Raw genomic sequence first — 13,942 nt, forward strand, 5'->3', positions numbered from 1 at the left:
CTCCTCTATCTCTGCGTCCACCTCCCATACCACCGGTGCCACGAGACATGACGGTGAAATGATGGGAGTTAGCTCAACGGGCCGCTCCTCGGTATCATAGAGGCGGGACAGCGCGTCGGCCTTGGTGTTTTTGGAGCCGGGCCGGTATGAGAGGGTAAACCGGAATCTGGTAAAAAACATGGCCCATCTAGCCTGACGTGGATTCATTCTCTTCGCTGCCCGGATATACTCGAGATTACGATGGTCAGTCCAGATGAGAAAGGGGTGTTTAGCCCCCTCAAGCCAATGTCTCCACACCTTCAGAGCCTTGACTACAGCTAACAACTCCCGGTCCCCCACATCATAGTTTCGCTCCGCTGGGCTGAGCTTGCTCGAAAAAAAAGCACAAGGGCGAAGTTTGGGTGGCACGCCCGAGCGTTGGGACAGCACGGCTCCGACCCCAGCCTCGGACGCATCCACCTCCACTATGAACGCTAAAGAGGGGTCCGGATGCGCCAACACGGGTGCATTGGTGAACAGCTCCTTCAAACGAGTGAATGCTCTGCCCGCCTCTGCTGACCAGCGCAAGCGCACCGGTCCTCCCTTCAGCAGCGAGGTGATGGGAGCAGCTACCTGACCAAAACCCCGGATGAACCTCCGGTAGTAATTGGCAAACCCTAAAAACCGCTGCACCTCTTTCACCGTGGTCGGAGTCGGCCAATTACGCACGGCGGTAACGCGGTTATCCTCCATCACCACCCCAGAGGTGGAAATACGATATCCCAGGAAGGAAACGGACTGTTTGAAAAACTCACATTTCTCCGCCTTGCAATACAGATCATGCTCCAGCAGTCGCCCAAGTACCTTACGCACCAGAGACACATGCGCCGCGCGTGTGGCAGAATAGATCAAGATGTCATCGATGTACACTACCACTCCCTGCCCGAGCAGGTCTCGGAGAATCTCGTCTACGAAGGATTGGAAAACGGCTGGAGCATTCTTCAACCCGTATGGCATGACGCGGTACTCATAATGACCAGATGTAGTACTGAATGCAGTTTTCCACTCATCCCCTCCCCTGATACGCACCAGATTATACGCGCTCCTCAGGTCCAGTTTTGTGAAGAAGCGCGCCCCGTGAAATGATTCCACCGCCGTGGCGATGAGAGGTAGTGGGTAACTAAACCCCACTGTGATGGAATTTAGACCTCTATAATCAATGCACGGACGCAGACCTCCATCCTTCTTCTTCACAAAAAAGAAGCTCGAGGAGACGGGTGATGCGGAGGGCCGAATGTACCCCTGTCTCAGTGATTCAGCAACGTATGTTTCCATCGCTACCGTCTCCTCCTGGGACAATGGATACACGTGACTCCTAGGAAGTGCAGCGTTCTCCAGAAGGTTTATCACGCAGTCCTCTCGACGATGAGGTGGTAATTGGGTCGCCTTCTTTTTACTGAAGGCGATAGCCAAATCGGCATATTCAGAGGGAATGCGCACGGTGGAAACTTGGTCTGGACTCTCCACCGTAGTCGCACCAACGGCAACTCCTCTACACCTACCTGAACACTCCTCTGACCACCCCTTAAGAGCCCCCTGTCGCCAGGAAATCACCGGGTTGTGTTGAGCTAACCAGGGAACCCCCAACACCACCGGAAACGCAGGTGAATCTATAAGGAACAGACTAATCTGCTCCTTATGATCCCCCTGCGTTACCATGTCCAGTGGCACCGTAGCCTCCCTAATCACTCCTGACCCTAATGGTCGGCTATCTAATGAGTGCACGGGGAAAGGTTGATCTACCAACACCAGGGGAATCCCTAGCCTTAACGCAAGCCCACGATCCATGAAATTCCCAGCTGCGCCTGAATCGACTAGCGCCTTATGCTGTAGAGAGGGGAAAAACCCAGGGAAAGAAATCAAAACATACACATGACCGACAGGAGGCTCTGAGTGAGTCTGGTGCTTACTCACCTGGGGTGATCGAGCAGTGCTCCGCCTGCCATCCCGACTCCCAGACGAGTTCCTCCAGCACCGGTCTGACGTGTGCCCTCGTCGACCACAACTGGTACAGGAGGACACTCCTCCTCCGGTCTCCCTCGAAGCTGCCCCTCCTAATTCCATAGGGATAGGGGCAGGAGGGCTGGGAAGTGGAAACGACAGGGCCTGATCCGAACGCCCGCGAGCAGCCAGCAGATTGTCGAGACGGATAGCCAAGTCAATGAGCTCATCCAGTGTGCAGGTGGTGTCCCGACATGCCAGCTCCCTGCGGACGTCCTCCCTGAGACTGCATCTGAAATGGTCGACCAAGGCCCTGTCGTTCCATCCTGCTCCTGCGGCCAGGGTCCTGAACTCGAGAGCAAAGTCCTGAGCGCTCCTCGTCTCCTGCCGCAGGTGGAACAGCCGTTCACCCGCCGCCCGACCCTCCGGTGGATGGTCAAAAACAGCTCGGAATCGGCGGGTGAACTCTGGGTAATTATCCCTCGCCGAGTCCGGGCCATTCCATACTGCGTTGGCCCACTCGAGGGCTCGCCCAGTCAAGCAGGAGACGAGGGCGCTCACGCTCTCCTCTCCAGAGGGAGCAGGACGCACGGTAGCCAGGTATAGCTCCAGTTGAAGGAGGAAACCCTGGCACCCGGCCGCCGTTCCGTCATACTCCCGTGGGAGCGTCAACCGCAGAGCCCCGGAGCCAGATGTGGTCACAGGAACAGGAGGTGCTGGAGAAGGGGGTGCTGGTGATGATGTGGGAAGACCACTCCTCTCCCATCGATCCATCCTCTCCATCATTTGGTCCATGGCAGAACCAATCCGATGGAGCACGCTGGTGTGGTGGAGGACTCTCTCCTCCATCGATGGGAGAGGAGACGCGGCTGCTCCTGCTGATTCCATGGGTGGTGCGGGATTCTGTCACGTATTCACAAGGTAGGTGGAATCAAGCGCAGAGAGCAGGTGCAGTGAGTCGATAGTTTTTATTCTCCGGAACAAACACTGAAAACCCGAAAACACGGGTGAAATAATCCAACACAGGATTAAGAGATATCGGAGCAAAATAGCACAATACGTAATAACTAAAATACATGAAACCAAAACAATCCCGCACGAAACAAGGGCGGGACAACCTACTATAAATAAGGACGTCAATAAACTAAAATACACACAGGTGAAACTAATAAGACAAAACCAACAGACAAACGAAAAAGGGATCGATGGTGGCTAGTAGGACGGTGACGACGACCGCCGAGCACCGCTCGAACAGGCAGGGGAGCCAAACTCGGCGGAAGTCGTGACAGCTCTGATAACATTGAAACATTGCATCAACAAACGAGGAGGCCCAGAGAATATTGAAACAATTAGTATCACCAAAGCGGCTCCGAGAATATTCATTGTAACATAGAGATACTGATATTAGTAGTTGCACAGCCCTACGTCTACAGTATAGCTAAATAATTTAGCAATAGCCTATTTAATGACGTTTTGCCAGCCAGATTGATCAGTAAGAATATCTCATTTTAATTGAGGAAGATGGACAATCAAGGTGGAAATGCATTATACCATAGGCCGGTAGGCTACATGTAGGGATTAGGGATTCAGGCAGAGAATAATGATGACGTAGGCCTACAGCAATAAGTTTAAAAAAAGTTAACCCAACAAAGTAATTATTAATGATTTGCATTATCTCCCTTATTTTACCAGGTAAATTGACTGCGAACACATCCTCATTTACAACAACGAATTGGGGAATAGTTACAGGGGAGATGCCAGATTGGGAATTTAGCCAGGACGCCAGGGTTAACACCCCTGCTCTTACGATAAGTGCCATGGGACCATAGAGAGTCAGGACACCTGTTTAATAGTCCCATCTAAAAGACACCACCCTACGGCATAGGTATAATTTTTAAACCAGAGGGAATGGTGCCTCTTACTGGACCTCCAACAGCAGCTGGTCTCCCATCCAGGAACTAACCAAGGCTTTACTGGACCTCTAACAGCAGCTGGTCTCCCATCCAGGAACTAACCAAGGCTAACACCACTTAGCTTCAGAAGCAAACTGGCAGTGGGATGCAGGGTGGAATGCTGCTGGCATACAAGTAGGCCTATCATTCTGTCACTGCATTACAATGCACATTTATTATAACCTAAAACTGTTATTGTCTTTGAAGCCAAAAACAGGACATGTTTTTTAGGTAAATGCTCTAAAGGTTTTCCAAGATGGCGTAGCAGTCGGACGTGTCTTTGCCTTGTTGTAACGTTCTTGGTGTAGTGGGTGAGAAGTCAGGCGCAGGAAGCAGAGAGTTCAGGGTAGTGCTACTTTAATGCACAAAACGGCCAACATAATCCAACCCCACAAAAACACAGGGCGCAGAACAAAACAAATGCCCCAAACACTGGGACTTAAACTGTCCAATGGGAAACAGGTAACCCACAGACGTGCACACAAGTACCACAAAAACAATCCCGCACACAGAGCAGGCGGGCCTAGCAGTAAATAAAGCCTGACTAATCAGCCTAAAACACAAACAGGTGAAACCAATAAACCGAAAGGGGAGAAAGGATCAGTGGCAGCTAGAAGGCCGGTGACGACGACTGCCGAGCGCCACCCGAACAGGAAGGGGAGCCACCTTCGGTAGGAGTTGTGACACTTGTCATATCTTGTCCGGTGTAGATAGTCATTTTCCTCATTTTTTTCTGATATATTTCGTATATATTTAATTCTCACTTTCCATCCACGAACTGAATATACTTTCCTGCAACCCGCCTCACCCAATGTGGTACGGATATGCTATTTTTATACTTTAGAATCGGAACCCCATCAGGAGCTAGCCAGCTAACTAGCTAGTAGTCAGTTAGCCACTGCTAGCGGTCTTCACCATTAACTCGGACTCCAGCCAGCTTCAGCTCGGTCAATACCTGCCAGTCTGCACAGTGCGATATCAACCCAGAGCATATCAGATATATATTCCTGCCGCAAGCCCTGGTCCATTACACCGGATCATCGCAGCTAACTAGCTGCAGTCGAGTGGCTACTGCTGGCTAACACCTCTGTCCCGAAAAGAGCACCAGTTAGCCTTGAGCTACGCCCATCTCCCGGCTATCCGAAGAGGTCTACCAGCTAATTATTGGGCTACAATACCTCTTTTTCCAATTGGCCTGGACCCTTTATTGCCGACATGGAGCCATACCGATCCATCACGACTGGTCTGCCGACGTAATCGTCCGAGTAGGGTTCAACAGGCTCTTCCATTGCGAAGTTGCCTAAGGCCCATCTGCTAGCCCCGGCCTGCTAGCTGTCTGAATCGGTGTGTCTCCAGCTCACCTAGCGTAGTAGCAACTACTGAACGGCTCCCTGACTCACCTCCTATTGCTGCTCATTGGACCCCAATATCACTCGACTACACATGCCTCTCCCTAATGTAAATATTGTTGTCTATTGCTGGTTTGGTTAGTTATTAGTTATTATTGTCTTATTTCACTGTAGAAACCCCAGCCCTGACCTACATGCCTTAGATAGGCCTTTTGTTTCCCCCCCCCCCACACACACACACATGTGGTGACCTCACCTGGCTTAACTGGTGTCTCTAAAGATAAAATCTCTCTCATCGTCACTCATTGCCTAGGTTTACCTCCACTCTACTCACATCCTACCATACCCTTGTCTGTACATTATGCCTTGAAACGATTCTACCACGCCCAGGAAACTGCTCCTTTTACTCTCTGTTCCGTACGCACTAGACAACCAGTTCTTATAGCCTATCCAGTTCTGGTACCCTTATCGTACTCCTCCTCTGTTCCTCTGGTGATGTAGAGGTTAACCCAGGCCCTGCAGCCCCCAGCACCACTCCTATTCCCCAGGTGTTCTCTTTTGATGACTTCTGTAACTGTAAAAGCCTTGGTTTCATGCATGTTAACATTAGGAGCCTCCTCCCTAAGTTTGTTTTATTCACTGCTTTAGCACACTCCGCCAAACCTGATGTCCTAGCCGTGTCTGAATCCTGGCTTAGGAAGGCCACCAAAAATTCTGCAATTTCCATCCCCAACTACAACATTTTCCAACAAGATATAACTGTCAAAGGGGGCGGAGTTGCAATCTGCAATCTACTGCAGAGATAGCCTGCAGAGTTCTGTCACACTATCCAGGTCTGTGCCCAAACAATTTGGGCATCTACTTTTAAAAATCCATCATTCCAGAAACAAGTCTCTCAACGTTGCCACTTGCTATACACCCCCCTCAGCCGCCAGCTGTGCCCTGGGCTCCATATGTGAATTGATTGCCAGCCATCTATCTTCAGAGTTCGTACTGTTAGGTGACCTAAACTTGGATATGCTTATTAACACCCCGGCTGTCCTACAATCTAAGATAGATGCCCTCAATCTCACACAAATTATACCAGGTACAACCCTAAATCCGTAGCCATGGGCATCCTCTTAGATATCATCCTGACCAACTTTCCCTCTAAATACACCTCTGCTGTCTTCAACCAGGATCTCAGCGATCACTGCCTCATTGCCTGTGTCCGTAATGGGTCCGTGGTCAAATGACCACACCTTATCACTGTCAAACGCTTCCTTAAATTCTTTAGCGAGCAGGCCTTTCTAATCTACCTGGCCCAGGTACCCTGGAAGGATATTGACCTCATCCCGTCAGTAAAGGATTCCTGGTTGCTCTTTAAAAGTGCTTTCCTCACCAACTTAAATAAGCATGCCCCATTCCATTTTTTTTTAACTAAGAACAGATACAGTGGGGCAAAAAAGTATTTAGTCAGCCACCAATTGTGCAAGTTCTCCCACTTAAAAAGATGAGAGAGGCCTGTAATTTTCATCATCTGCATGGTCCTAAAGCCAACCTGTCTGTACGCTAAACACCTGTTGTATTTTAATCGGGATTGGAATTATTTAGTCTGTTTTTTGTTTTTTTACCAGTGGTGTAAAGTACTTCAGTCAAAATACTTTAAAGTAGTCTACTACTTAAGTCGTTTTTGGTGTTTCTGTACTTTACTATATTTTTGCCAACGTTTACTTTCACTTCACTATATTCCTAAATTAAATAATTTTACTCCACACATTTTCCCTGACACCCAAATGCACTCCTTACATTTTGAAAAGAAAGTGGTCCAATTGACAGACTTCTCAAGAGAACATCCCTGGTCATTCCTACTGCATCTGATCCGGAGGACTCACTAAACTCAAATTCTTTGTTTATACATTATGACTGAGTTTTGGAGTATGCCCCTGGCTATCTGTAAATGTAAAAAGAAATAAGACAATTGCAATTCCACTTACTTTTAACACTTAAGTATATTTAAAACCAAATACTTTTAGACTTTCACTCAAGTAGTATTTTACTGGGAGACTTTCACTTTTACTTGAGTCATTTTCTATTACGGTATCTTTACTTTTACTCAAGTATAACAATTGAGTACGTTTTCGACCACTTTTTTGACTACTTAAAATGTTTGGTCTAGAGGTGGGGTATGACATACCAAGCCTCGTCGCAAAACAGGCTAACGGGAAGCCTGGGAAAGTTCCATGGCAGAAATCAACTAAATAGGAGTGGAATTTGACACCTCAAACCAATCAAATGCCTTGCTTGGGCGGAGCTACAAAGATGCTCACCAGATTAGTGCCATAGGAGCAACAGTGTGTGAGGACTAAAAACATCATCAAAACATGCACTGGTGACAAAACATTTGACAACGTTTGCAGCACGCTGGTTTTCACAGCATTTCTCTGTTATTTTGAGGTGAGCAAAAGCTGCAGAAATGGTCTACAATGCTGGCCATGTCAATATTTTACGGCAATCATGTACTGTTTATCTATGGGGACAACTGCAGTCATTTTGCAAGCAACGTTGCTAAAATGAATGAAGAAAAATCTAATGAACCTCATAAAATGTTATCTGTAATGCCCCAACTCCTGTAGCCTAATTGTTACCTGTAATGCTCATCTCCTGTAGCCTAATTGTTACCTGTAATGCTCACCACCTGTAGCCTAATTGTTACCTGTAATGCTCACCACCTGTAGCCTAATTGTTACCTGTAATGCTCATCTCCTGTAGCCTAATTGTTACCTGTAATGCTCATCTCCTGTAGCCTAATTGTTACCTGTAATGCTCACCACCTGTAGCCTAATTGTTACCTGTAATGCTCACCACCTGTAGCCTAATTGTTACCTGTAATGCTCATCTCCTGTAGCCTAATTGTTACCTGTAATGCTCATCTCCTGTAGCCTAATTGTTACCTGTAATGCTCATCTCCTGTAGCCTAATTGTTACCTGTAATGCTCATCTCCTGTAGCCTAATTGTTACCTGTAATGCTCATCTCCTGTAGCCTAATTGTTACCTGTAATGCTCATCTCCTGTAGCCTAATTGTTACCTGTAATGCTCACCACCTGTAGCCTAATTGTTACCTGTAATGCTCACCACCTGTAGCCTAATTGTTACCTGTAATGCTCATCTCCTGTAGCCTAATTGTTACCTGTAATGCTCATCTCCTGTAGCCTAATTGTTACCTGTAATGCTCACCACCTGTAGCCTAATTGTTACCTGTAATGCTCACCACCTGTAGCCTAATTGTTACCTGTAATGCTCATCTCCTGTAGCCTAATTGTTACCTGTAATGCTCATCTCCTGTAGCCTAATTGTTACCTGTAATGCTCATCTCCTGTAGCCTAATTGTTACCTGTAATGCTCATCTCCTGTAGCCTAATTGTTACCTGTAATGCTCATCTCCTGTAGCCTAATTGTTACCTGTAATGCTCATCTCCTGTAACCTAATTGTTACCTGTAACGTTCATCTCCTGTAGCCTAATTGTTACCTGTAATGCTCACCACTTGTAGCCTAATTGTTACCTGTAATGTTCATCTCCTGTAGCCTAATTGTGGTCTACCTATTTTTATACTGTACCTAAATTACAAGGAGTGGATTTGCACTAAACATTTTATGTCAGCACTTAATTAAAAGGCATGTACAAAATCTGGTATATGGTTTCCCTCATACATTGTCTACTGGTATCATTTTAAATTGAGAACATATAGCTCAACATTTAAACAATGTCTGTTGAGCTACGCTCTGCTTCAGATGCCCATAAGGCCAGTAATGCCATCATACTGTAGGCCTGTGACTCCATTGGCAATGCATGCCATATGATAAGTTGCAAAATGTATTCACATAGCTGATATACTGAGAGAGAAATAAATAAAATAAAATAAAACCGACTTGGGATCTTACAACTACACAAAAATGCATTGTTCATTTGAGAATACACAGAAACACAAACATAGACACGGAACCCCTTCTCCTCTTTATTGCAGGATTGTGATATGTGATATGATTAATCAACATTGATACTAGTTCATTTTGAATAATAGTTTAATAATTAAAACAAGTTTAAAAACTTCACTTCAAAGAATCAACACTTTGTCACTTCAAAATGTACAAATAAGATTACCTGTATGTAAAGATTAGACATCTTAGTCAAAACAGCAATAGATAATTGTACGCTATTATTACTAAAGCATCATTTCAGGGGAACAAAAACAACTCCATACTAGCAGTGGCCAAACTTGCTCCAGTGATCCCTGATCTACTGGATGAGCAGACTTCTATTCCAGCCCAACAATAGCACACTTGATTTTCAACTCATTATAAAACAGAACCCTGCACACCCAGCAGACTTCCAGCAAGGTTGGCCTGCTCAGATTGTAATAGGTTTATACATTGTGTGTGATGTTTAACTGTATTATGTATTTGGCAACATAGGCAGGCCTACACATATGACCCATGGCATATAGGATATACCCTTAGTCTTATGTGACATTCATTGGGACCTCTTTTAATCTGCAAACAGGCTTTCAGTTTTCGATATCTGAGGACAGAAAACGTCACAAAGAAACAGACTTCATTATAATAAAATTAGACAGCACTCAATATTATGTTGCTATTATCTCTGGCCTTATGGTTTTTCCCTCCTGGGTCTGGAACTGGAGAATATTTTCATAATGTCCTCCCACAAAATTACCTGCCCAATCCAGTAGCCTACAATCTCCCTTTAGACAGCTAGAGCTGCAATTTCATCCTTTTCCATGGCTGTTATCTACAAATGTATGTGGAGACTGTTTTTAATTTATAATGATTACACCAAGATATCTAGCTAATAGAAAATTAGCTAGCAAGTGCCATTTAATTCACTTAGCTAAACGGTGTGCAATGTTGGCCATTTGGCTAGCAGCTCAGTTGAGTTCGCTTACAAAGTGGCGAACTGTAGCCACATAGCTAGCTAATAATACACTTTAAAAAAAACATTTAAACATGTATTTACTTACTTGAATAGGTTATCCCACTGCCCCCGTTTTTGGGTCCTTACAAAAATAAAATAAATGGGCAATCATCACGATATCTTCGGTGCAAGCAAATCACAGCCATGTGGACGAATGGAAACAAGGAAATCAATGTTTGTCACCAAAGCGATTTAGAACGTGTTGTGACGTTTGACTTTACCAGCATAAATCCCCCCCCCCTCCTCTCTCTCTCTCTCGCTCTCTCTCTCTCTATCTCTCTCTCTCTCTCTCTCTCTCTATCTCGCTCTCTCTCTCTCTCTCTCTCTATCTCTCTATCTCTCGCTCTCTCTCTCTCTCAGAAAAAAGGGTTCCAAAATGGTTATTCGCTGTCCCCATAGGAGCACCCTTTTTGGTTCCAGGTAGAACCCTTCTGGTTTCCATGTAGAACCCTCTGTGGAAATGATTCTAACCCCAAAAGGTTCTACCTGGAACTAAAACGGTTCTTCAAAGGGGTATTCTCTGGGGACAGCCAAATAACCCATTTAGGCTCTAGATAGCAAAAACAAATCCCAAGAGTGCATGGCATATTGACATCTTTCCTGAGAGTGCCAAACGCATAATATGTGTTACTTTCACTAATATGTTTGTTCAGTGCAGATGCAATTGTTTTGATACAAGTATTGCACTTGTCTTCAGGTGTCATATTGAGGTGTGATTAGTAGCTCTGGTTAGCTACATTTGTCACAATTACGCAATGGAAGTGACTTGCGCACGGAATCTAAACTTGACTTATTAGTGTGTTAGACAACTGAAGTAGGTTATACTTTCTGAGAGTTGTCCTTTTCAAAGTCACTCCAATTTGGTGGATATATGCAAAGCCAAGCAAGTAACGATACGTAAAATGTGCTCTTATTGTTGTATACCTCTGTATGTGCTTGCAGGTTGGTAATTTTCTGGGTCCCCCTCGACTCTTAGCCGAAACTCATTGTAGCCATCTCTCCGTGTACCCTGTGTCTGTGCCCGTAAAATCCTGCCGCAATATCCATCCGACTTCGCTTGCTTATCTGTTGGTTCCTCGACGAACGTGAGAGCATTGCACACACAATTGGAGACAAAATACTGCAAAAGCAGCAAATTCAAATATATTCCCATTATTGATGGTGTGGTGGGAAGTTCTTTATTCCACCTCTACAAAGGAAACAAAATAGAGGATGTATTATCTCCCCACAGTCCCCAACTACGGAATTCCTGCAAACTATTAGCCCTGACACTTGGTAATAAATGGTGAGAGAAACCGCGGTGAATCCATCCCAGACAGAGCGGGTTTCGAAGTTCGATGGCACTGCTTCAGCATACAGTTACACTGATCTGAGAGGAAAGCGGTGATAGGTAGCTTGAGTGTTGAGTTAACGGAGTAATTCTCAGGGTCCGGGAAATAGCGAAGAGCAGCAGCACAGCTGTCCCCGACAACGAGGGAATAACTAGATTGTAGCGATGAAGGCAGCAGAGTATAAACAAAACCCAGACATTCCTAATCACCCCTGTGACCGAGAGGTGCATTTGACATTCTTGGTGAGACGCAGCAAAACTGTCGGCCAATGTTTACACAGCTATTTCACAAGTCAATTAGAATATAGTAGGGCGCTCATAACAATAATGCGCCTTTTCTTGTATTAATGATAATGGTAAGGCAAATGTTTGGTGTGTGCTCAATGATTTACTTTTGACGATTATACAATTTTACCGTTTATATAGTGCAAAATTATTTGCGTGATTTTTTCTTCCCGATTAACAATGAGTGACCCGCGTCCCTCCAGAGTGGTGGAGTGCGGTGCGATAGCTTTTTTGCCCACCGGCTGCATTCACCGGACTCCCGCGACCGTCGTTCTCAAATGGCGTTTTCCTCTCACAGCCCACTCGTCCTTCTCCTGACCTGTGACACTACAGCTGCCAATTGGAAGCAATAATATTTTTCTGTGCCAAGCCAGCGGCATGCCTACTCCCTGTCGCCACTTTTTAAAAATATGTTTATTGATTTTTATTATTTAATATATATTGGATGGCATTGAAAAAGGTTTGTGGAAAAGTATTGTAAATTATTATGTGTGCAAAATATATCAGATAATGAGGGTCAGTCCTGTCAGTCTTCATGCCCATTGGGGGCACAGGGGCACTTGTCCCCTTGTCCTGTTTAAAAAATATATATCTTTTTTTAAATGAAATTTTTGTAGTTGTTTTTTCTCTGTAATATTACTAACCACCTAGCAATTTTATGAAGGTGTCTTTAGCCCAGATAGGTTCCCAATCTAAACAGCTTCTACCCCCAAGCCATAAGACTTCTGAACATCCAGTCAAATGGCTACCCAGACTATTTGCATTGCCACCCCCCCCCCCCCCCCCCCCTTCTTTTACACCGCTGCTACTCTGCCTCTCTCTGTTGTTATCATCTATGCATAGTCACTTTAATAACTCTGTACATATGTACATATTACCTCAACTAACCGGTGCCCCAGCACATTGACGCTGTACCGGTACCCCCCTGTATATAGTTTCGCTATTGTTATTTTACTGCTGCTCTTTAATTACTTGTTACTTTTATTTATTATTCTTATTTGTATTTTAACATTTTGTTCACTGCATTGTTGGTTAGGGGCTCGTCAGTAAGGTCTACACCTGTTTTATTCAGCGCATGTGATTCATACGATTTGATCTCCCAACCTCATAACTAGCTGCCAACAAGCTAGCCCTTGATCATTACTTTCAGTTCCATTACGTAACATAATGGAACTGAGAGTTATGATCATGTAATGGAACTGAGAGTCATGATCATGTAATGGAACTGAGAGTCATGATCATGTAATGGAACTGAGAGTCATGATCATGTAATGGAACTGAGAGTCATGATCATGTAATGGAACTGAGTGTCATGATCAAGTAATGGAACTGAGAGTTATGATCATGTAATGGAACTGAGAGTCATGATCATGTAATGGAACTGAGAGTCATGATCATGTAATGGAACTGAGAGTCATGATCAAGTAATGGAACTGAGAGTCATGATCAAGTAATGGAACTGAGAGTCATGATCATGTAATGGAACTGAGAGTCATGATAATGTAATGGAACTGAGAGTCAGGATCATGTAATGGAACTGAGAGTTATGATCATGTAATGGAAGTGAGAGTCATGATCATGTAATGGAACTGAGTGTCATGATCATGTAATGGAACTGAGTGTCATGATCAAGTAATGGAACTGAGTGTCATGATCATGTAATGGATTTGAGTGTCATGATCATGTAATGGAACTGAGAGTCATGATCATGTAATGGAACTGAGTGTCATGATAATGTAATGGAACTGAGTGTCATGATCAAGTAATGGAACTGAGAGTTATGATCATGTAATGGAACTGAGTGTCATGATCATGTAATGGAACTGAGTGTCATGATCATGTAATGGAACTGAGTGTCATGATCATGTAATGGAACTGAGAGTCATGATCATGTAATGGAACTGAGAGTCATGATCATGTAATGGAACTGAGAGTCATGATCATGTAATGGAACTGAGAGTCATGATCATGTAATGGAACTGAGAGTCATGATCAAAGGTTAGCTTCTTGGTAGCTAGTTATGAGGTTGGGAGATTGCTAACCTATCTCGGCTAAAGCCACCTTCATAAATTTG

The 13,942-nt window shown here is 44.9% G+C and overlaps 1 protein-coding gene across 1 annotated transcript in view; it reads right to left on the reverse strand.

Annotated features, from left to right (window-relative positions):
* LOC139374744 (spondin-1-like) overlaps positions 1 to 11,872 on the reverse strand; it is a 135,812-nt gene extending 123,940 nt beyond the window's left edge. Inside the window, exon 1 of the mRNA XM_071115873.1 lies at positions 11,178 to 11,872. Within this exon, the coding sequence (XP_070971974.1) occupies positions 11,178 to 11,406 (229 nt within the window). The 5' untranslated portion in view covers positions 11,407 to 11,872. The remainder of the gene's footprint in view (positions 1 to 11,177) is intronic.
* Between the last annotated feature and the right edge of the window lie 2,070 nt (positions 11,873 to 13,942).

Source organism: Oncorhynchus clarkii, chromosome 2 (genome assembly GCF_045791955.1).
Source record: "Oncorhynchus clarkii lewisi isolate Uvic-CL-2024 chromosome 2, UVic_Ocla_1.0, whole genome shotgun sequence".
Classification (NCBI taxonomy): Eukaryota; Metazoa; Chordata; class Actinopteri; order Salmoniformes; family Salmonidae; genus Oncorhynchus; species Oncorhynchus clarkii.